This window comes from Mirounga angustirostris, unplaced genomic scaffold (assembly GCF_029215605.1).
Source record: "Mirounga angustirostris isolate CCGP_5_RB_7025 unplaced genomic scaffold, mMirAng1.0.hap1 SCAF_9, whole genome shotgun sequence".
Taxonomy (NCBI): domain Eukaryota; kingdom Metazoa; phylum Chordata; class Mammalia; order Carnivora; family Phocidae; genus Mirounga; species Mirounga angustirostris.
In genome coordinates this window covers 130,522,600-130,547,492 of record NW_026991717.1, presented here as the reverse complement: position 1 = coordinate 130,547,492, position 24,893 = coordinate 130,522,600, and the positions used below count along the sequence as shown (strand labels likewise).

The following is a 24,893-nucleotide window of genomic DNA, read 5'->3' as shown; positions in this document are numbered from 1 at the left end:
GCATATATCTTTTCAAATTAGTGTTTCCATTTTCTTTGAGTAAATATCCAGTAGTGGAATTACTGGATCATATGGTAGTTCTATTCTTAACGTTTTGAGGAAACTCCACACTATTTTCCATAGTGGTTGCACCAATTCTCATTCCCACCAGCAGTGCATGAGGGTTGTTTTTTTTTTTTTCTCCACATCTTCATAAACACTTGTTATTTCTTGCGTTTTTGATTTTAGCCATTCTGACAGGTGTGAGGTGATACCTAATTGTGATTTTGATTTGCATTTTTCTGATTAGTGATGTTGAACATCTTTTCATGTGTCTGCTGGCCACCTGTAGGGCTTTGTTGGAGAATTGTCTATTCAGGTACTCTGCCCATTTTTTACTTGTATTATTTGGTTTTTGGTTGTTGAGTTATATAAGTTCTTCATATATTTTGGATATTAACCCCTTATTAGATAGATCATTTGCAGATCTTTTTCTCCAGTTCAGTAGGGTTGCCTTTTCATTTGTTGATGGTTTCCTTCACTGTGCAAAAGCTTTTCATTTTGGTGTAGTCCCACTAGTGTATTTTTGCTATTGTTTTGAGAAGACATATCTAAAAAAATGTTTCTACAGCTGATGTCAAATAAATTACTGCCTGTTTTCCTCTAGGAGTTTTATGGTTTTAGGTCTCACATTTAGGTTTTTAATCTATTTATATGTTGAATTTTTTTAAGCAACTGCCAAACTTTTCCGAAGTGTTTTCATTTCCTCCAGCAGTGAATGAGACTTCCAGCTGCTCTACATCTTCATCCACAATGATCTTTGTAAATTTAGCCATTTTTGTAGGTTTGCAGTGTTTATCTCATTGTGGTTTCCAGTCATATTTTCCTAATGACTAATGATTTTGAAAACTTTTTCATGTGCTTATTTTCCATCCATATATCTTCTTTAGTGAAGTGTCTTTTCAAGTCTTTTGCCCATTTATTATTGTGTTGTTTGCTTTCTCATTATTGCATTTTGAGAATTCTTTATATATTACCTTATCAGGTACATAATTTGCAAAGATTTTCTTCTAGTCTGGTGGCTTGTCTTTTCACTCTCTTAACAATATCTTTTGAAGAGCAGAAGTTTTTAAAGTGTGTTTTCTTTGGATACATATTCAGAAATAGGATTAAAGGGTCAAAGACTATCATCTTTTGTGTGTGCCTGGTTACAGTTACCTCTTGTTGGACTGCCTTTGGAGTTTGAAACACTGTACTTGGGCAATAGTAATATGTTCCCTGGGGGCTTGCCAACTCTGGACTTTATCACTTGTCTTTGGGTTTGCTATTTTGGTGAGCATAAAGTGTTACATTACAGTTTTATTTCATTCCGCTCATGTGGCAAGTTGAACAGTTAGCTACTTAAATTTGGTATATTTAAATTTTTTATTCTTTTGGCCATTTATCATCTGGAATTTTGACTTATTCATACAGATTTGTAGGCGCTTTTTATATAATTTAGATGTCAAATTTTATATATAATATTTATCACAAAATATTTTCATATCAATATTTACCTTTTATCTTAGTTTTATCCCCCACCCCCACCACCACTTATTTGTAATTTCTCTTGTTTTTTAAGTAGTAAATCTAAGTAGCCACTTGGGATAAATATATTATTCTGTTTTTTCTAAATTTGGGAAATTGTATGTTAAATTTTTCTTCACTATAATTTTATTATGGTTTTATAATTTTATTTGGCGTAAAGGTCTAAGTTTCTATTTCTTAATATTATTAAAGAATAATCTGAGCAGCTCTCCTTTCTGCTACACTCAGATTGTCCTATATTAAATTCTGATATAACTTATGTCCTATTTTGAAATTCTGTACTTGGTTCCCTGGATTTCTGAAGTCAGCAATGTAGTTTTAATGTGGGTTGCTTTATGACATAATTTGATACTTCCTAAGGCAAGCCCCATCCTTATTGTCAAAATTAATCTCTGATATGATTTTCAGAATTTTGTATGGAACAAATTATCCTTTTGTTATTGGAAAAAATGTATTTAAAAAATAAATTGAAGTATTGCCATTTTTACTTTTACTTATTTTTTCTTTTATAAGATATTTGTAGTTTTATTTATATTGGGCTGATATATCCCACCTTAGGTTAGTTACCAAGTAAGTACTCAATAAATGTGTGTTAAGTACAGATATGTTTTGCCCTTGTTATAAGGGAAATTTATGTTTTTTAAAGATTTATTTATTTATTTGAGAGAGAGAGAGTACATGCTCAGATGAGCCTGGGAAGTGGGAGAGGAGAGAGAGAAAGAATCCTCAAGCAGACTCCCCACTGAGCTTGGATCCCAATGCAGGGGCTCAATCTCAGGAACCCGAGGACATGACCTGAGCCGAAATGACCTAAACCAGCAGGTTAACCGACTGAGCCACCCAGGTGCCCCAGGAAATAGATTATTGAAACAAAAATTTAATAGCTGTTATTGCTAAAAAGGAATGCTACTGTTATTTTGGAGTAGGTTTTATATGATAAATATTCTTGAATTATTTTGTTTCTAAAATTCTTAGATTTCTTTCAGGCTCCTGAGTTTATATAGTCATGACTTCAGCAATTAGTAATGTTCCTTTTTTTTTTTTTTTTTTTCTTTTAGAGGGGAAAGGGTAGAGGGAGAGGGAGAGAATCCCAGGCAGGCTCCAGGCCCACCGCAGAGTCTGATGCAGGGCTTGACGCAGGGCTTGATACCAAGACCCTGAGATCATGACTGAGCCAAAATCAAGTCAGACACTTAACCGACTGAGCAACCCAGTGATGTTCCTTTCTTATGAATTTTTCTTACTTGTTTTCCTGCCTTATCAGTATGACAAGACTCTCTAATAATTTATTAAATAGCCTGTCGGAGAAAGAGTATCTTTGTTTTGACTTTGCTTTTGGGAAACAGGACACTAATATGTTTCTCCATTAAGAACAATAATGGCTTTTTATTTTAAAGTCTTTGTTTTGCTTAGTTTTCTGAAATTAAAAATCAAGAATGTACATTATATTTTATAAAATCCCCGTTTAAGCCTTCTAATATACAAATACAGTTGACCCCATAACAACATGGAGGTTAGGGGCACCAACTCCCTTGCAGCTGAAAATCTGGATATAACTTTTGACTCCCTAAAACGTAGCTACGATAGCATACTGTTGACCAGAAGGCTTACCCCTAACACAAAGAGTCGATTAACACATGATTTGGATATGTATTATATACTGTATCCTTACAACTACGCTAGAAAAAAGAAAATGTCGTTAAGAAAATCAGAAGGAAGAGAAAATACTTTTACAGTACTGTATCTCTATTTATTGAAGAAAATCTGTGTCCAGTCAGGCCAGGCTGGGCCAGGGGCAGTGACAGCAGTGGCCCTGGCCGGGGGGGACGGTAATGTTCTGCAGCCTGGTGGGCCCTGACTCAGCAGAGGCAGCGGTACAGCTGCCTCATCTGCTTGGAGGTTTGCCGTGGGCTTATAGCCATCTGCAGCTGTGTGCATACTCGAGTGCCCGGCCTCCAGGAGGCGCCTGGGCAGAGGGGGCCCCCACAGGGAGGGGTCTGTTCCTCCCCGGAGTGGCCCAAGGCCCGCAGCCCCCCAAATGCAACTGGGATGGCCAGCACGCAGAGGACTCCGGGGGTGGAGATGCCTGGGGCCCGGGGCTTCCCGCACTCTGGGACCTCCCTCTGGTTCAGCCTGGCCTCCTGCCTGCCAGTCCTGGGTGCTGGATCTAAGCACCCTGTGCACACATGGGGCAACCTGCAACCCTGCTCATTCTTAGGGCCCCCAGTGGGCTGCTGATGGCCTCCATGGGCCTCGCCAGATACTCAGAGGGCAGCAAGGGAGAACTCTGTACCAGTCACCTTCAGCTGGGTTCCATGGAGATTGGGGTGGGCATTCATAAATATATGCCTTGTGCCTTTTGCTGTCAACTCTGAAAACAACAACAACAACAACAACAACAACAAAACGACTGCATATAAATAGACTCTCGTAGTTCAAACCCATGTTGTTTCAAGGGCCAACTATAATTATGAATGCCCGCAAAGTATGCGAGGGGTGAATTTACTATATTATAAAAAGAACACATTTCTTTCTTGGTTCACAAATTTTTCATCATTTGCTCTAAATTTTCCAAAATTATCTTTTCACAGAGACTTGAGCACTCATTTTTCTTGTTGCTAAGGCCCCTATAGACTTCATGTTCTCTCCTTGTCTCAGCGTCTCCAGTCTGCTCCTTCGACTTTCCTCTTTATGCTCATTGATTTTTATTTTTTCAGTTAGGTGCTCTATCAAATCAGTCAAAACTCTAATCTTCAGGATGTTCAGGGGGTACTCACTCTCCTCTAATAGTTTATTTCTTCGCCATTGCTCAAAACCCAAGCTTACAGCTATCCATGTAGTATTAATTAAAAAGGATTTCGTAATGAAATTCCTCTAATTTTCATACCAGTGCTTCTACTAAACTCAAGTTTTGCTAAGGGCTCTTTTCTTAAGCACAGCCCAGCATCTGTGGGAGAAAAACCTAATTAAGAACTTTAATGGAAAATTTTCAAACGTACACTTTACTGCCTAATTTTTAAGCACTAATATTTTGAAACATTTCTCTATTCTCTTTTCCCACCCCCAAATTATTGGAATGACCTCCGTGCTATTATTCTGCAGAGATCCGGGGAGCAGATCTGGCTGGGAAGTCACGATTAGGGCATTCCAGGTCCCCGGCTTACGCAGCCCGGAATTCTGCATGGCTGTGAAAAGCTCTGGACTGATGGCACAGCACAGTGATCCTGGTCCCAGAGTTCATCCCACATCCCCACAGAAACCCAGAACGAGTTGGAAAGGAGCAGTCCTGAGGTCTTGTTCCTAGTACTACATGCATTGTGTACACAACTCTTGAGCTGGTGGTATTCTGCAACTTGGCTTTTCTTTCCACGTAAAATCGGACCTCTGTGGATTTTTGACAAAGGTGCTCATGATCCGCGAAAGCCCAGAATTATTATTAGCTGGGTGTAGAACCCTGCTGTCCATCAAGAGACCGACCTGGTGGTCTATCCTGGTTTTGGCGCCAGCTGGATATATAACTTTAGGAAAGTTGCTTTATGCTTCTGAGCCTTAATTTTCTCATCTGTAAAAAGAAAAAGGTAGGTTGGGGGATTTCCAAAGTCCATTAAAAAGGAAAAAATGACTACATGCTGTTGCTCAGGGCAGAGTGGGAATCTGGAAGCTTGGTGGGCAAGTGAGAGTGGCCGTTTTTCCCGTGTTCCAGAGTATGTGAGACTCAAGGGTGGCAGCCCCGAAGCCCTCAAGACAGCTCACTTCAGGGGCGCGGCAAGGGGCGGGGGGGGGGGGGGGCGGTGCAGAGAAGCCACGGCGGCCAAGGAAAGTTCCCATCTCGGGATGTTTGTTCAGGCCCGCGCTCCGGAGATTGTAACACCAAGCACGAAGTTGAGCGGTTTTATCCCTGCGGTTTGGATCGAACTAAGAAAAGGGTTCTGTTTTGTTTTCTCTTCCCCCTGGGAGCTGTGTTCAGTAAAACTTCCATACGGGGATATATTTATTATTAAAGAGTGTCAAGTGAGCCGAATAGCCAGACCGCGCAGTCCCAGAAAGAGCACGGAGGAATGTGCGCGCAGCCGGCGCCGCGGATGCGGCCACACGCGCCCCTTTCGCGGTGCTGTCCGTAGCGTCTCTCCTTTCATTCCTTTCTTACAAACTCATACTATGGAAGCCCTCGAAGTGCTAAATGTTTTTGCCTTTGTTGGCCATCGCCCTCGGGATGATTTTATCAAACATGAATTTTCCCTTAGCTGTCGACTCAATGCCATAGCAGCTGGCAGAACAGGGAAGAGGCCGTGGCGCGTGGGCCGAGGGCGCGGGCGTTTTGCCCTGTGCGCACACGCGCGTGTGCCAGGGTGTGCGGGCCTGGGCTTCGCGGGGCACGCGGGTGCAAAAGGAACACAGGCGGCTCGTGGACTGTTCGGGAACTAGAGAACGAAGATCATCATTGTTAACACTTTGGTGTTTATTCTTTCCTGTTGCTCTCCGGGGTTTTGTTGTTCAAGTGAGAGTTTGTTTTTGTTTTTACATCTTTGCTTTTCGATCATTTTGCTATTTTCACTTTTTAAAGACGTCTACAGGGGACACCTGGGTGGCTCAGTCATTAAGTGTCTGCCTTCGGCTCAGGTCATGATCCCAGGATCCTGGGATCGAGCTCCGCATTGGACTCCCTGCTGGGTGGGAAGCCTGCTTCTCCCTCTCCCACTCCCCCTGCTTGTGTTCCCTCTCTCACTGTCTCTCTCTGTCAAATAAATAATAAATAAAATCTTTAAAAATTAAAAAAATAAAGACATCTACAATGACTGTATTTGTCTGCACTTTTGTTATTTCCTTAGGCGAGGTTCCTGGATGTGGGGCATACCATAATAGGGCGTATGAGCTTATTTTGTCATTTTTACAACTCTTGATTCTTCTTAACCGCATTGCCTAATTAACAAATGACAGTCCCTCCAGCAGCATATGCCCCTCTCGCCATGTGCTCAGCAATGACCAAATGTTACTTACTTTTCACATCTTTGCTGGTCTAACAGGTGACAATAGTATCTCATTTTTTGTGGGTTTTTTTTTTTCACTGATTGTAGTATTAAACATTTTCACACGTTTATCCATTCTTTCTATTCCTTCTTTTGTGAATTATCTATCAATATGTCATTTGCTCATTTTTTCTTCTTTAGTGAAAACATTTATGTTTCTATTTTTATTACAACTATTTTTCCAGTTTTATTTTTATGGTTTTTGAAGTACAGAAATTTTAAGTTTTCATATATTTAGATCTGTGATCTTTTCCTTCACAATTTCTTCCATTTACTTTTATACTAAGAAAGTTTTCCTCATCTTGAGACCAGGTTAATATTCACTTCCATTTTTGTCGGTTTGAATCTGTGGTTTGAATTTTCAGACTATCTGCCACTTTCATGTATTTAGAATTCACATGATGATCTAAACATTTTTGTTTCCAAATATCCAGTTTTTCCATTATCTTTTATTAAATAGTCCCTATTTATATATGGTGCCTTTATTATCTTATTCTGTACTGAGTTTTTTTTACACACATACACAGACCTCTCCAGGCTGTGAGCTGTTCTATTCCCTGGTCTCCTTACACAGAAGACACACCTTTTTCCCCCCCAATTCTTATAATATGTTCTTAGACTTAGTATTTCTTGTTTTCAAAGTGTTCTCAGCTCTTCCTGCCTGTTTATTTTCCAGATGAATGGTAGAATTATTTTTGTGGAGTTCCAAAAACCTCCCTTTGGGGTTTTGATGAAAATTGCATTCAACCTATAAATTAATTGGGAGGAATTTGGCATCTTTACAACATTTAGTCTTTCCAACCAGGAATACACATATGGCTGCCCCTCCACATTTTTAAATATCCTTTTGTATGTCTCAGTGGAATTTTGTATTTTTCTTTATACAAATTCAACACATTTCTTATTAAGGTATTTCCAGATTATTTTATATTTCGGGTACTTTTTAAAAAGTGGAATCTTATCCCCCTTCAGTTTAGGTCCACTCTTTTTGATATCGCTTTTCCCCAGTGATTGCCAAGTACTGACAGGAATCTTAAGTGAAAAGCATATTTGTTTCTTTCCACACTTATAAACTCCGAGATTTAGAACTGGAACCAACCTTAAATATGTTTTCTTTTCATAGATGATAAAAGTGAGGTCGTGAATGGTATATTAAATTATTTAAAGATCATACAGCTTGTTAGGTGAGTGGCTAAACAGGCGAATACTTCCAAACATCTGTATTCTTCACATCATGGACATGCAAAACTTAAATATCCAAAACCAAACTCAACGCCTTCCCCTCTTGTGTTAATTTCCCGTGGCCACTGTCACGATGTACTGCTGACTTAGTGACTTAACACACACGTATATTGCCTTTTAGTTCTGGAGGTTGGAAGTCCAAAGTGGCCCTTGCTGGCTGGAAATCAAGGTGTCAGCAGGGCTGCCTTACTTCTGGAGGCTCTAGGGACAAATCTATTTCCTCGCCCTTCCAGAGCTTCAGGAGGCTACCTACATTCCTTGGCTCATAGCACCTTCCTCCATTTTCATAGCCAGTAGCTTAGCATCTTCCAAGCTCTCTCTGACTCTTACTGAGTCTTCTACTTCCCTCCTTCCACTTTTTTTTAACATTTTTTTATTTTGTTATGTTAATCACCATACATTACATCATTAGTTTTTGATGTAGTGATCCATGATTCATTGTTTGCGTTTAACACCCAGTGCTCCATGCAGAACGTGCCCTCTTTAATACCCATCACCAGGGTAACCCATTCCCCCACCGCCCTCCCCTCTAGAACCCTCAGTTTGTTTCTGAGAGTCCATAGTCTCTCCTGGTTCGACTGTTGAATCACAGACTTGTACCTCTGAAACAAATAATACATTATATGTTAAAAAAAAAAAAAGTAGGAAGGGAAAAATGAAGGGGAATCAGAGGGGGAGATGAACGCTCCTTCCACTTTTAAGGACCCTCCAGATTACACAGGGCCCCTACCTGGATTATCTGGAATAATCTGCCCATTTTAAGGTCAAGAATCTTAACTCCATCAGCAGCCCTACTTTCCTTCCTCATGTGACATCACCACATGTTCTGGGGATTGGACACCTTTCGGCGGGGGGGCATTATGCTGCCTACTACCGTAAGGATGAGCTTTCAAAGTTTCTGTCTAAGCACGTTAGCCCTCTCCTTGAAGCATATCAGGGCTTCTCATGCTCCTTGGATTATGACCAAAACCCTCCCCTGGCTTTCCAGCTCCAGAATAGTCTTATCGCCCTCACCCTCCAGCTTCATTGGGCGCCATGCTCAGCCTCCCTCTATGCTCTGGCCATGGTGGCTCTTCCCATTCCTTGAAAGTACCTTGCTCTCTCTTGCCATGAGGCTGCACACATGCTGTTTCCTCTGCCTGGAAAGCCCTTCTGCACCTCCCAACTATCTCTCATCCCTCAGATCTCAGCCCCATTCTGCATCCTCAGGGTCGATGCTCGGACCTTCCCGCTCAGTCCTCTACCCCACCATCTCGTAGCACCTTCTTTCTTTCCTTCAGAGCATTTAGCACACTGGTGGTTTTACTTTACACAGAATTACTTCATTCTCTCTGGCTAGACTAAAAGGAACTCTGTTTCTTTCTTCCCCACATCTTTAGAACCTGGTGCACCTGGTCCACAGTGGGCTCTTAGTGTGTGTCCCATGAATGACTAAATGAACTCAGTAACCTATTTCTAAGAAAAAGCATTTGTTTGTGGGCGCCTGGGTGGCTCAGTTGGTTAAGCGACTGCCTTCAGCTCAGGTCATGATCCTGGAGTCCCTGGATCGGGTCCCGCATCGGGCTCCCTGCTCGGCAGGAGTCTGCTTCTCCCTCCGACCCTCCCCCCTTTCATGCTCTCTCTCTCTCAGTCTCTCTCTCTCAAATAAATAAATAAAATCTTTAAAAAAAAAAAAAGAAAAAGAAAAAGCATTTGTTTGAATGTGTTCATTGACACATTTACAGAAGCAAAAAGGCGTTTGAAAATTCAACAAATAAGTAAATCATTATAAATCCATTTGATTAAAAACATATATAGCCATTAAAAATGAAAAAGCCTATAGCAATGGGGGGAAATGTTTGTATTATGTTTAAAATAGCAGGATACAAAATGTTCTTATGCTAGTCAGAAGGAAAAGTGCCAAAATGATCATAGCAATTGGTCCAAGACCATGGAATGGTGAGTGATTCTTTTCTCGCATCGCCAAACTCTCCTGTTCACATGTTCGTATATTCAGCACACATTCCTTGCAGCCAATGTGTGCTAGGGACTGTGTCAGGTGTAAGAACAGCACAGTGAACAAGATGTATTGGTCTCTGCCCACTGCAAGGTTATAGCCAAGGAGGAGGAAAGCTAATAACAATCATGACACAGATGATCTAGTATTCACGGACTGTTGCTGCATTTGAGAAAACTTGGCCATAGTGTGCCCCACAGGCTGAAGAAAATATTTTTTAGATCACGTCCATTATTGTTATGGCATTAAAATTTTTAATTGTGTGGGGGGGGGGGATTGTAGGAGAAATATACCCATTTTCTTTAGTCTTTAGGCTTTGAAGAAGATTTCCTAGATTGTCTCTCCAATCCCTAATCGCTGCTTTTTGAACATTCTAGAAGGAAAACATCTGGAATCAGGGTGAACTTCTGGTTACCTTAGTTCAACTACATTAAAAAGATTTGTGCAGGTGGTCATCAGGAGGCCATTGATGCCTGCCCAATTCAGACTCATTCCCAAGCACTTGGTGGGTCCTCAGCCCCCACTTCTAGGAAACTGAAAAAGCAGAGTTTTGCCACCATAAATTCTCTTGGTTTCATCTTCTCACACTTCCGCGCTCAGTGACTGTGCCTCTGTGCTTGAGCATAATGTAAATACTTAATTTGTTTAATAAATATCCTGAAATAGCCTCTTTGAGTTGTTACTAGAAGGGCACGAACCTTTTAACTCACTTAGCGCAGATCAACACTTAATGTCTTTAATGATGATCAGGATCTTTTTTAGTGGCTGAAAATCTCCGTAATCAATGATGTGGTCCTGCCTGGAGGCAGGAGAGACTAGATAATGGGCAGAAAATGTCACACTGGATGGGGCTAGTAATCTGAATCCCTGAAATCAGTATTAGTGTGGCCATTTATGGGAGATGCCAGTTTCTTCCCAATGCTAGGAAGAGCCCCGCCAGCACCCCAGGGCCCCTTAGTGATTTGCACACTGTTGAAACCCTTCATGATGCGCCAGTTCCTGTCCTCAGCCTGAAACATCTGAAAGCTCTTCCCTGCCCACCTACCCATCAAGGCCAATGCCATGCCAGCTTGCAGCAGTGTTCACCCACCTGAAAATAATTCTCAGTGCTGGGCAGGAGGAGAGAGGATTGGGGCGAGGGGGTATCATGAGATTTGTGAGACCTCATTAAGGAGGGTACATCCCCTTGTCTTTCCCCGTCCCCATACCGACCTTGAGATTTTATTTTTATTTCAGGGATAGAAAACAAGTCCTGTTTTCTAGCTGTTATATGAAGAAGCACTTCCAGGTTTCGGTCCTAAAATATCCCCCCTGAACTTGCACTTGGAGTCCCTTGGTCTTAGCCCAGGATTTGATTAAGTTAGCCCTGTTCACATTCTCTGCATTTCATAATTTTGTAAACACTTGTCATATGCCCGGTGAACCTTCTTTATCTCTTTTGATTGAAATTCTCATATTAAAAGCCTCATGGTCATTCCATTTGGTGTGACTTTGTGATTATAGGTGGGCTTTATTAATAGAGAGCTTCTGATAATATGAAGGAATTGTTTCATTATGAAATGTTATTCATTTTTTATGTTGTTTATTATTGTCCACAGAACCCAGAGGTTTCAAATGGTGGGAGCACGTTGTAAATGAAAGCATAAGTAATGTATTATAATTATTCTGAACTAAGGCCAGATTTCCCACCTGCTCCGTGATGCACATCAATTGGAAATGGGCTGAGATGTAAAATCTTATTTTCTTAAATGGATTATTTAAAACTAAAGTGTAAGCAATTAAAAATATTAATTTTTATAAATTCCTGCATCCTCATTTAATGGAAAAAAACAAACAAACAAACACCTGACCTGACAAAATTTTAAAATAATGTTTCTATAAGCTATATAGAGCAAGTCCCTTGGATTTCTGGTGAAGCTCCACTAACACAGTATGATTTGGCCATGTCACAGTCCCTAGGGTGACTATCAGGTCCTGTACTCTCCTTTGAAATGTGAGTGCTTTTAATTAGATGGAGCATTGGCTAGTTTTTGTTTCTCTGTTATTATATTATTATCATTCCATTGCCAGAACTCCCAGTTTCATCTAATTGTAAGGCAGGCTGGAAAACGTGGTTTAGTTATGTTTTCGGGAAGAGAAGGAAATAAGTTTTGTGGAACATATAGCAAGCTCTGCCACAGAATCAAACCTCACCCATGTCAGAATGGATAACCCATTATCCCAGCTCCTTTTCCTACCAACCTGTTTCATAGCCACCGATTTGAAATGCCTCTTTTGACCTTTGGTGAATTCCTATGTACATGTTCTGGATGTTGTTCTCACTCATTGATTGCTGGGTCTTAATCAAACTGTTTTACTTACTGACACTCTATATTATATTTTGATACCACATGTATTTTCCAAAACATATTCTGAATCTCTGGCACATTTACTTTTCCAGATAAACTTTAGCTTCAGATTCCTAAGAAAGGAAAAAAATAAGCAAACAAAAAACTCTCCAGTTTCCCTATCATGTATTATTAAATATATGTTCTACTTGAAAACATGATACTATTAGAGAAGATAAGCATTATTTGACAACTGGTATCTTCTGACTCCGAGGAAGTATGATTTTAAAAAGCAAGCTTCCTATCACACGGTGGCTAACAATGTTATTAGCAGGGACTTATAAACGGGTTGAATGTTTATGGTTCATATTTCAACTTCAAGTCTGTTTGTTGCATTAGCAAAACGAAGCTCATTAAGCCTTTTCTTTTGGACCATCTCTTCAAGCCTCTGAGTCCACTAATACTCAGCTTTCTTGTCTGAGCATATATAATCTTTCCCACATTACACTTGAAAGTTCAGCTCATTCCTAAACCTCCAGTCAAGGATATGAACTTGTTGCTTTCAGAGAGGCCGCATCTGTGCACTGAGCCATCACGCCATCTGTTAAAGTGGTCAGAGTTCATTTTATTGCCTCCTTTGTGGAAGGACTTGTACTGTAAAAGCGTGTGTTATTGAAAACATAATTTTCCTCATCATTATGCTTTCTTTCTGGCCGGATCATAACCTGCGAGAAATCTATTGAGCAGAGAGTGAAAAGCTCTTCAGAATAGCTGTTCTTAAGAGATTAAATGATTGCCATCTCTGTCCCATTTCTTTTATCTCATAATCAAGTTCAAGATGATACTAGATATCTCAGCTGAAGTGATTATATATTTGAAATAGAAATGGCTTTATCTCCATTCATATTTCACACTGTTGACGGCAGGATCATTTTCCCCCCATTTACATTTATATATGTATGGTTCTTTACAACTGTCTGCAGGGTTAAAGATTCAAAGTACTTTTTGAAGGCAAAAATAGCTAACAGGAGTTCGGTTGTATTTTTAAATGTTCTGTGCACAAAGACACTAAGTTGTATATTAAGATCCAGCTTAGATTCATCAAAATTTAGAGCCATATCAAATCTTGGCAAGTCATAGCCCAGCCATTCTTGACAAGTGAAGAGCTTGGCCCTCAGAGCAGCTAAGACACTTGCCCAGGGTCACACAGCCTAGCTGAGACAAAAGCTTCCTCCTGGGCCATTTCTGCTAGACCACGCTGCCTTCCCCCCTGCCATATTCAGAGCAAACCTGTCACACACAGCAGCTGTGGGGCAAGAATGGAAGGGCTAGTGACCCAAAAGCATAGGAACCAGATTTTTTCTGTAACTGGTTCAAAGACGTTCACTTTGGCTTCTGTTCTTTATCCTTAAAGCTGCCGGATCTGTGCTGTTTTCTTACACCACAATTTCTCTTCCAGGGATTCAAACTGAGAAAAAAGATCATGTCACTATTTATTGGTAGCTCTGCTAAAACACTTGCTAGAGAAGGAATATGACACTATTTGCCGGAAGTGAGACATCGGGCTGTAAGTTGATTGCATTTATCCACATGCCCACAAGTAGTCAATAATCAAGCATACTGAAATTACATTCTTTCCTCCTTTTAAAATATTTCTAGCTTTAAATAAGACTCCCCATTTTTAAAATCTAGTAAATAGGAAAAAGTGAGTCATTATTTATAGTTAATCACTTTTGCCAGCTGTGACTGCATTTCATATCCATTTTTCTTTTTTGTCTTGGACTGGAGAATCTATCCTGTCGCTCTGTAAGGAAAAAACCATATTGGTCCCATCAATAGCCTCTTTCAGCACATAATCACAGTTAAGGCGCTGCAAATAGAGATTTTTGTTGGATGCAGCAAGAAAAGTAACTTCGTTAGAATGCAGAACTGTGGAGAATAATCCCGAATCTTGAGATAGCACCTAACAAGAAAATCTGAATTATTTTAGGGTTCATTTCAAAATGGAATAATCATTTCAAAAATATTGTATTTATGAGTGTCTATTCTAAGTCTGCCAAGTTCCAGATACTGCAAGGTTTAGAAAAGATTTCAGATGGGATCCCTGGTATGTCAGGATACTTTAATTTGAAAGTATCAGGAATCCATTTCCAACCACCTTGAACACCCCAGGGACTTTACTGGGTCAGGTGACTAAGAATTTTGACCTCAGGCATGCTTCAGGCCTGGTTTGATTAGGCTCCAGCTCACTCTGCTAGTCTTCTGACTCTTTCTCTCACTGTGGATAGCCCCATTCTTGGGCTGATAATTGACATTTACGAGCATGTACAGAAAATTTTTGGATCAATGCACCATTGGTTCACAGAACTGTGGAGATTGCATCCTTGTGGTAGGAAGAGGACAGTTGTAACGCCAAGCCTCACCTCTGCATCCCAGCTACCCAAGGAAAGGGCTTCTCCTTAACTCACAAACAGAATTCCTAGGCTTCATTATGGTCGAACCAACTCTTTACCAGTCAGCAGCGGCCAAGGGAGAAATGGCCAGTCGATCCTTGCACCCAATCACTGTGGTGAGGAGGGAGAGGATTATAGTGCTTGCCTTCGGCCAGTTAACTCCCACTCCTGGAACTTGGAGTGGCAAGCCATCCACCCAAATCACACAGCTGCCAAGTAGCACAGGGGGTGTAGGATGGATGCTGGGGAAGGACCCAACAAAATCCACTGCGTCTTTCATTTAGAAAGCTGAACCTGGTCTTAAATTTTGCCTGGCTTGTGTCATTCTTCATTCCTGACCTGGTCTGGCCAGCCATTTATCCTTCACGGTTCATCCAGCATGCCCAATTCCACCACCTTCTCGTGGCCAGTCCACGGCTGCACCTCTGTATCCACAAGGCCAGAGTCCTCTCTTCTCCCTAGGAACATCTTGTTCTCATGCTAAAGGAGTAAGTAATTGCTGACAGACTAAATATTATTAAATAAGACATGTGTTTGAGACAGAGAAGACTACTCCTATCATTTTCTGGTGACCCCTGGCATTTCAGTTGTCTTGAGCTTCAAACTTCAGAGCTCTTCTTAAAGGCAATATTTCATTTGCTCTAAAAATGTTTCCAGAGGAACACTCTGATCTATTTCAAGTAGTGAGATACCCCTCACCTGAATTGAGAATCTGACGTGACAGGTTATTGCTGATGACAACTGAAATGCCCTGGGAGAACTTTATCTCTCAAAATAAACTTTCCACTGTATCTCAGCCTGGGTTCTTCCTGAAAGTGGGGCTTTAGGTGAGGAATCGCATGCAGGTTGTTTGTTTGGGAAATGACCTCCGTGAGCAAGCGCAGGACAGAGACTGAGGGCAAGCCAGTACAAGGATCTGTGAACCAAGTTTGTGACTTCTGGAAGCGACTAGAGCTTGATCCCACCAGAACCTCCAGGGAGCCAAGCGTACGACTTCAGAGTTGTCTGCCTGCCTGAGGGACAGGAGAGAGCCGACATCCACTGACGCCTTCTCCCTCCCTGGGCAGGGGTTGGCCTATGGGGTGTCAACTCCTTATTTTTTCACACTTCCAGGCAGTATCCGTGCGAGGGCCACCCCCAGGTGTTAGCAGTCCCAGGAAGACAGTGAGAGCTACTTGGTGTGGGGTGCACCGAGGGGTGGTACTCCAGCCATGACTGGGCTAAAAGATGGGGTGAAAACACGAGGTGGGTGTGCGGGGAGTCCACCGCTCACTGAACAGCCAGAGTCCCACAGGAACCTAGAAAAGACCAGAAACCGTCTACACATCTCTTATCTTTCCTGCATGTCTGAATGGCTTTTCTTAACATGTGTCTTTAAGGAGGTAAAATTAATAAACACATTACCAACTGGATTGCCATAGAGCCCGGCAGGACTCTCATCAACAAAGAGGCAAGCTCGCCAGTGGAAAGAACCAGCGGGCTCCTCAGAAGAGAAGGCTGTCATCATCACATCTTCAATTGGCGGGTCCTCTCATCCCCAGCAGGAGCTCCTTGCTTGGAGGGTAATTTCTATTCTCACTGCTCAGTCAGGATGACAGCTTTGTCCCTAATGTGATGGCAGTTTTGACTTTAGCTTAAATTATTCCATAAAGAATCAAAGAGAAAGAGATTCTCTCTCCTTTTTTCCCCCACCCCAAAAATTCCACCAAGAAAACTTTTCTAATTTAAATCTTTGCCTCCACATTAAATTTCTCATTCACATTGCAGGTGAATCAAATACAGCGCCAACTTTCAAAACCCTGTGTGACGATCACAGTGACTCAAAACAATTGCTGTCTGTCAGTGTATTTGCTGGGAACACAGATGTGCCTGTCACTGGCTCTGTTATCACACCAAGAGCTTGCCTCTCGAGTGCGGTCTTCTCTGGGCTCCATTTAGGACCTTGGTGTCAGCAAGACAGAGCGTTGGGGCAGTTATCTGCATAATCCATCCAAGAAACATGTGTGCCTCAGCTGCCCCTGAAATCACCTGTTTAACCAAAAAAAAGTCCTTAGAGCAATTATTGTAGTAAGTGTAGATTTAGCTGGAATGTTCCAAAGAATTGCCTCCAACTGTGGTTCCTCTAGCTTAGTACTTTTGAAACAGGGACGATTTTGTCCCTCAAGGGACACTCGGCAATGTCCGGAAACATTTTGGGCTGTCATAGCTGGGGAGCGAGGAGGGGAGGGTACCACAGACACCCTGAGGATAGAGCCCAGGGATGCTGCAGCGCCCAGGACAGACCCCCACAGTAAAGGATCATCCAGCCCAGTGCTGCTCTGGCTGTTGAGGGTTTACACATTGTAAAATAAGGCCAGCTTTTTAGAAAATTTGGACTGAAGGAAAATATTCCTTCAGTTGAAAAATATCAATAATATTAAAAAATACTCTAAGACCAAATAACCCAAAAGAGAAGTTTCTGCTTACCGTTTCACATTCAAGTTCTGCCCAAATGAATTAGACATTTATAAGATTGTAATTATAATACATACTAGTTTGTGTTCTTGTTTCCACTCAAAAATGTCACGTTGATAGTCTCTATCATTTTGATAGAGAATATTCCTTTGTTTCAATGTAATGAAATTAAAGCATTCCCTCTTTGTTTCTTTCCTTCATTTTTAATTTTAAAAAATTATTTATTAAAAATTTTTTTAAGTAACGTGGGCAAAAGCATGTACTCCAGTCTGAAATCCGGCTTGGGAGACCTGGCCATGCAGCAATCTTGAATTATTTTACAAAAACTATTTTCCAAAAAATAGCTACTTTCTCAAGATTACAAGAAATAGTTATTGTGTAAATATTTTCGTACAAGAAACACTACTTGTGAAAAACAGTCACTATTTATATATTTTTAAAATTAGAAAACCCCCTATGTTTCTCTTCAGAACATATTAAAGCAACACTCTGGCCTCCCTTAGTAAAAGAATCGCAGTGTGAAACCCTGGCTCCTTCAGGGTGGGGCCCACTTAGCCTCTGGGTCACAGCCCATCTAGTCCTGGCTGTTGGAGTCCACACAGCATCACAAAAAGGAGAGAACAGAATCTTGCTTAACAAGTCAGGATGTAACAGACAAATGCTAAAGCTCATGCTGATGAAAATAATTATAACCACTTACAGGATGAGTCAGAAAATGTTTATATTTTAACAGAAAACTGTCAGAACCTAGCTAAGTGGACACAGTCTGGTCTTGCCTGAAATTCTCAATGTGTCCCAGTGTCAGCCTGGGTGTTCCTGTGCATCACAATTAAAACAGTGTTGCCTGGAAGCCCCATTGCACACCCTGCAGGATTTTAAAGCACTTCTGGAGCTTTTTTACAGTTTCTGGGAGGCCCGTGACTCTGAGTTCGCATTTCTCTGCATTAATTTGGCTGATGGATCGTCGAACCCTTCCCCACTGTTCTTACTGGCTCGTGCACCTGCTCAGGTGAAACTCCTCTCCTAACCCAGACTTAAGCTTCGAAGTCAACACAGGACCACCCCCCAACACACACACATACACACACACCATCCCCAGTGGAGTGTGTGCCTGTTGCACCCCTTGGTGAAGATACGGGGGGTTATAACGAGTAACACAGACACCTTTGAAACACAAGGTAAACATAACCGTTAATTAAAGGACTTCTGATCACCACACCCCTGCAGACTTTCTCAGGGGCCACTTCCCTTCATGGAGTATCCCCACCTCCTGCTTCTTCGTGGCCCCTTCTTCCTATTGTCTCTCTTATCTGGCTTGTCATCCCCTTCCACCCGAGGATCCTAAATTGTTCGTGCTGAGTTACACAGAACAGCTCAGCTCTGCTGAGTCTCTGCTCCACAAATCAGTCCCACGTCTGCCTTTTGCATCTCAAAAACAAGCAAACCAGGAAGGCTTCAATTTAGCTGGACCTACATTTCTAGACAGCGGTTACTGTTGTTAACGGCATTTATTTTCCTCTCATTACATCTATATGAGCTTTGTTAACTCCTTTGAAAAGCCGGTTCTGAAATAGACGCCCTTATACTTGTCTGTATCTATATCCACGTGTCTGGCGGAAGAGCTGCTGCTTAGCTGGGTCGGAGCGCTCGGGCTTCGGCTACAGGGCAGGTTAGACTCAGATGTGTCTAGCGTCTGCCTCAGTTTCCAATTTCCTGCTCTGTATTTATCTCTGTGTTGTTCAGCCCGACACTCAAGTGGTTCCTTCCATCCGTGTTCTGCTCTGTAGCCTCATTTGCCAGAGCTCACCTCTCTCTCACTTGGTCTCTCTTGCACCTAGTCTGTGTTTGCAAAATGCGATTGGGTGTGGAGACCATAACTGACTATTTCTTATGGGTCCCCGGGCGATGGTTCCTAGGGGCCTTCTTCAGTGCATATTATTTCTCTGGCTGGTTTCCAGACTCCGTAAAAGCAGTGATGATATACTCTCTTTCTTCGACCCCCAACCCTTCCTGGGAGTTGGTAGATATTCCATAATGTTGTCAGCTGTTTCTCCGATTCATTGATTCCACAAATTCATGCACTCTGCAAACATTTGTCGTCTGCTATGGGCTGAGAGGTGGGGACACAGCCAGAAACAGGAGAAAGTTCTCACCCTCCTTGAATTCATTTCTAGTTGGGGTGAGAGGCGGTGGAGTATTTTGTGCTCAGTGTGTGTTGGTCACACCAGAACAGCATGCCCTCCTTTCAGAACCGGAGCGAACTCCTGTTGACGTGGAATGCGGTAAACGGGAACAATGAGACTTGGTCCCTAAAGACGTGTCTTCATCTCCGCGCAGACTGCGTCTAGCCACCAGCCGCATCTGCTCTTCCACCACTCTGCTGTTCAAGTGTGGGTGCCGTGAAACCTTCCTTCTTCAAGGCAACTCTGCCCGCAATGAAAAACAATATATTTCAGCTTTTAAAATTATAGCTCTGAAATGTAAATTTCCTCTTCACCCTCCTTGAGACGACCAGACCACGCTCTCTCTCTCTCTCTCTCTCTCTCACTCTCTCTCTCACACACACACAATAATGAGGAGGAAAAGTCAGAAGATAGAAAGTATTTTACCCCGTCTCATTCTAAATATAAACACGATGTTCCTCCATTCACTATATGAATAAAATGCCACTACAAACCTTATGAATAAATGTTTCCATTTTAACGATTCTTGGTTATACCGTGCCCATTTTATGATGGGAAGTTTTGGCAAAGACAGCAAGAAAAGTAAGTGAATGCAATTACAATGAAGTTTATTTACTGAGAAAAAGGGATTCCCTTTTCCACAAACATTCAGCATCTCAGTAAGTGAACAAACACACTGAGAAAATATTCTCGGAAGCAGTTTATTCTAAACATTACTTTTCTAGTTATCCTCTTTAACCCACCCTCTGGGATTTGTAGTTCAACCATACCAGTTCAGAGTGGAAAGAAAAAAAGGCCACTTACCTAATCCATTTCCTTCAGAAAAAACACATAGGCAATATTAAGAATCTTCAATTATCTAATTTAATAAAAGGGAAGGTTTATATTCCGTAGTCAGTAACATGTGATACTGATTATTTCTAATCCCTTAGAAGAGATCTGACATTCTGCTTTTGGTCCTGTATAGCATGAAATCATGTATATTTTACCAAAAGAAGTAGCAAAAATAATGGCCTCTGTAGTCTACAGTCATTTTCTACGAACACACTGCAACATGGTTTCACCCTGGGGCAGAGAAATAGGGATTTTCTCTACTTCAAAAGAATGAAAAATTACCATCACTATCCAGAACCATTATAGACTTCGGAGACTTTGGCATGAAATATTCAGAAAGTTTATTTTAGAATTCAATATTTTAAAAGCCTGCTTTAAAACTATTACAGTGATTAGTGGCTCTGTTACTTGGGCCAGTCTTTGCTTTCAAAAGCCCTGTGTCATGGTTGATACCATTTGTTGTTTCAACAAAATGTAATTTGCATCAACCACAAGAGCTCTACATAAGGAATGTAATGCATTGTTTTAGAAGGCCCCCCAAAGAGGAATTGTGACCACTGCTCATCAGTTACCCTTTCAAACACACTTCTGAAATAAACGTTACCTTTCCTGTCATGGTTGAAATGTGTGATTTTTGTCCTTCTGACATGTGTTATCTTACCCATGTGGAGGGGGCACGATTTCTCTGTCCCTGTTGAGGGAGCAATGCTCCTGTCTCAGTGGTTCTCAGGACACACACGGCCAACCCAACTGAGGCCACCCACAGCCTCAGCCAACCAGCCAGAGGCTCCCATCTTCACTGCTCTTCCTAGGAGTCCGAAAAGCTGATTGGATATTTGTGAGGATTTAACACAACTTCCGAGGCCAGTGAAGACTTCTGGAGCTAGAGTTAGCCACGTGAAATTGCAATACAACCCCTTCTCCTTGGACTAGTCTATTTACGTAGGGAGGCAACGTGCAGTAGAGTACTTAGAGAGCGTTGGTTTGGGAATATCATGGTCTCGATTTGCGTTCCAAGTCTGCCCACTTACCAGCAGTGTGATCTTGTGAAGTTGGTGGACCGCTTTCAGCTCAGTGTCTCTGTCTGTAAAGTGGACCCATCCCAGCACCATGCTGAGATTCGATGAGACAAGGAATGCCAAGGCAGCTCGGTGCAGGTGTCAATCATTGTTCCCATCATCGCTATTTATTCCCCAAACATTTTTCTTATCTCTCGTTGGTTTATTACACATTTCTGTTGTGTATTGCATATATATTTGTTGATACATCACAGAAAGAATGTGCAGGATGACAAGAAAAACCGTCATTTCTGCTTTTTTAAAAAAAAACCTGTGCATTTGGCTTCATCCCTTTAAATGTATTGAATATATTATTTTTGTAGGTTTTAATGAATATGTTTTCCTTTCCTTCCCACCATAGGCGTTATCAGTATAAGAAAAAAATAGGCATCAAATTTGCCTTCAAGTAGGTGCCTCTCACTCATAGACATGCAAAGAAATAAAGATTGTGGAGTGCTCTTGATGCAGAAGTGTGACAAAAATAACCTGTAAATAACTAAATTTCTTGTTTCACTTTCCAGGGAAGTAGATCAAGACTCAGACGGTCTTGTCAGCTTTAAAGACTTTGAATATGCCATGAACTATGGACAAAATGAAGCCTAACTATTGTGAACTGCTTTTGGCAACTTCTGGGGAGAGAAATAGATTGTAATGTATATTTAAATGTCAAACGCTGCTCCGTTAGTGATGTAATTATGCTGCATACTTGTGATTAAACTCTCCATTGTGGTTTTCAGATGCTGATATTACTTGCATCGCAGAATCCTAGAGGTAGGTGGTCATTACAGGTAGTCTTCCATGGGCCTAGCAGCCCTGAGCGAGGCTGCTGCTGGCTCGGCCACTAGGGCAGGTCCCCACCCCTCCTCTTCACTCTCAACCCACCACACCCACCCACGCTGTGGGCTGGGGCGCTCCACTCACTAGTCCTCACCATCCCACCTGCTCGCTCCCTGATTCTCGTTGGTTCCTAATGCCTGGAGAGAAGTCACTTTTTCCTGCCAATGGTACCAATTTCCTTCTTGCATTCAACTTGTTTTGAACAAATAATAGCACCTGTGTGTACTGAGTGCTTAACGATGTTCCAAGCAATGATCAAAAAAGCATTAGAAAAACAAGGACTTAAGATTTCTCTAAGATAATGGACCCAGTGTCAAAATCATCATTGAAAAATGGCCCTAGGGCACTCGCTGTACGTGATTAAAAAAAAACCAGATTGGGCTGACACAAGTAAGTCTTGTCCAGCTGTATACACAGGAAGAACAGCATGCAGTAAGGAAGGATACTGGGGGCAAAAGACTTATTTGCGGAGCCCTTTCAGATGGCTTGGGCCTGGGGTTCGTGTGGCTACTCTGCTGTGTCCTCTGCTGCACGCTTCCTGGCTGTGGGGAGCCCCGCTTGCACCAAGAGCCTGAGCCGTCTGCGTTCACATTCTCCGTCTTTTGCCCGTCGGTCCGGGGGATCTGGTAATTGCTGTGCCGGAACAGAAACTGTGACACGGGACCCTCAGCACGCATTTTACATAAATGCTAGTATCAGTGCCAATATTTTAGCTCTAAGTGTTCAGAAATCGTAACGTTAACACTAGGAAAACATCTAATTCAAATTTTAAAAGTAGTAAACATTTAAAGATCAAGTAAAAATAGACATTTGTACAATAGAAACATTAAACAAGCATCACTTGAACACAAATTATTGGCAGATAAAAACAAGGTCTTAAACTTATTATAAACCAAAGGAGCCTCAGGAGACAAAACAATATAATTTGATGTTCTTGGAATAGAAAAAAGAACATGAGGTAAGGACTAATAAAGAATGGACTTTAGTTAACAATAAGTAGTAGTATCTTCACAATTTTTCTGCAAATCTAAAGCTATTCCAAAATAAAAAGACTGTTTTAAAAATCTTATTCAAAGATCAGCAAACTAAACATTATCAAAAATGAAGAAAACTTTGAAAATCATTGAGAAGTACAAATGAATATTGTTTCAAAAGCAAAGTGGATCCAAGGTATCCTTGAGTATCATGTGTGTTTTAGTACAAATTGTTCCAGCTGATGGAAAGCGCTTTCTGACTTTGGGTAGAGTTTTGTTCAGGAAGTGTTTTCATCAGAACTTAAATAGTTGAGTCATTGGTCTTCATCTCATTATATAAGTGATACTGATTTTAGATTTTTTTAAATATCGAAATCAGAGTAAGCCACCAAGAAAGTGCCAGTACTTCAGAAATTGCCAGAATGCTAAAACCTTGAACTGCAGTCACCATTTGGACGTTATTTCTCCCGGGAAACATGACAAGAGAAAGAGAGGATTCACTTTCTCCAGTTGATGTGGGAGGCAAGAGGCCAGGCTGGGAATAGCTATCGGGCAACTCCCTTGACCCTGGATTAGTCCAGGCTTTTTTCGGTCTCAATGACAGAAATCTACCCAAACGAGCTTAGATGCAAAGGGAACTTATTAGAAAATACTGGGCTAGCTTACGGAATCTAACATAAGGAGGGCGGTGGTGCAGCTGAGTTTCAAGATAACTAGCAGTGCAAGTACCTCCAGACCCCACCTCTGTGCCATATGAACCATCAGCCTCACTTGGTTCCAAAAAGGAGTTGGCCCATGATCTGTCCAGTTCCAAGTCCAAAGACCCCAGAAAGAGGCTCTGGTTGGCCTCTGGATCAGTCAACTCTGGTTCATCTAGAGGGTATAGACATGGCCACTGGACACTCCAAGTGTACTGAGGGCTGGTCACAGGGAGTGGAAGTTGATAAAAGCCAGGCAGCCATTCCACTTTCTTGGAAGAAATTGTACCTAGTTTGGATGGAGAGCACGCCTAGGATTTGCTGCTTAGGAGGGTCCACGCTCTCAGAGCAAAGATCAAAAAGAAAGGGGAGGTGAGAAGCTGCTCATGCCACTCTCTCCTCATCACTTCCCCTAGGCCCAATCCAGATCCTCATCCTGTAAGTTTTCCCTTCAGCTTCTCACTTCCAGGTCCCAGTCCCTACCCTCATCCCCAAACCACATGATGCTGTCTGTATAGTGTGACCTTGTTGTTCTACCCTCAGTTGAATGGCCCAAGGGTGGGCATCCATGCAAGTTGATCAACTCCATCCCTTCCCTTTGGAGACATCAAGAAGAAGAGTGAGTGAGACATAGCAGTGCTCCTCTGAGTGGCTGAGTGGGTGGTTATGACTCAGGAGCAAATGCAGACATGTTTTCCACCACATGGCCTGGAAAACCGAGGCAGCTGGTTTGCAATGAGAGCAGAAAGTGAAATAGCTAGAGGAGAACAAGAATGAAGCTGGAGAAACCCTATGGTACTTGCTTTCTGGTTAAAGCTTGTGTGCAAAGCCCAGTCATAACACTTTGGGTCCTATGAGGTAACCCTGTATCCTTCCAATAAATCTTTCTGCTCAAGCCAGCTGGAGTTGTTTTCTGTTATTTGAAACCAAGAGAACCCTGTTATAAGCATAGAGCCAAGGACAGAGTCCTAGGTAACATAAGCATTTACTGGGGCAGCAGAGAGAAGAGTCTTCTAAAGAGACTAACAAGAGATAGTTGAAGATAAAAGAGGAAGCACTTTTGTCTCCCAACAGCCCAGCCTCTACTTGACCTATCACTATAATCAGCTCCAGTGTTCCCCAGTGGCAACGGCTCTCAAAGAGCTCACAGGTGATCTCCTCCAGGCAAACCTACCAGTGCCTTCCAGACTTCATTGTACTTGTCCCTTCTCCTGGGCCCTTCTCTTTTTAGGCTCCATGACATT

The 24,893-nt window shown here is 41.9% G+C and overlaps 1 protein-coding gene across 2 annotated transcripts in view; it reads left to right on the top strand.

The window, feature by feature from the left end:
* EFCAB11 (EF-hand calcium binding domain 11) overlaps positions 1-24,518 on the top strand; it is a 143,221-nt gene extending 118,703 nt beyond the window's left edge. The window contains exon 6 of one of the 2 annotated variants that reach the window (XM_054513838.2): positions 19,315-24,518. In XM_054513838.2, the coding sequence (XP_054369813.1) occupies positions 19,315-19,336 (22 nt within the window). In that variant the 3' untranslated portion in view covers positions 19,337-24,518. The remainder of the gene's footprint in view (positions 1-19,314) is intronic. The other variant, XM_045901393.2, reaches the window with a different exon arrangement.
* The last annotated feature ends 375 nt before the right edge of the window (positions 24,519-24,893 follow it).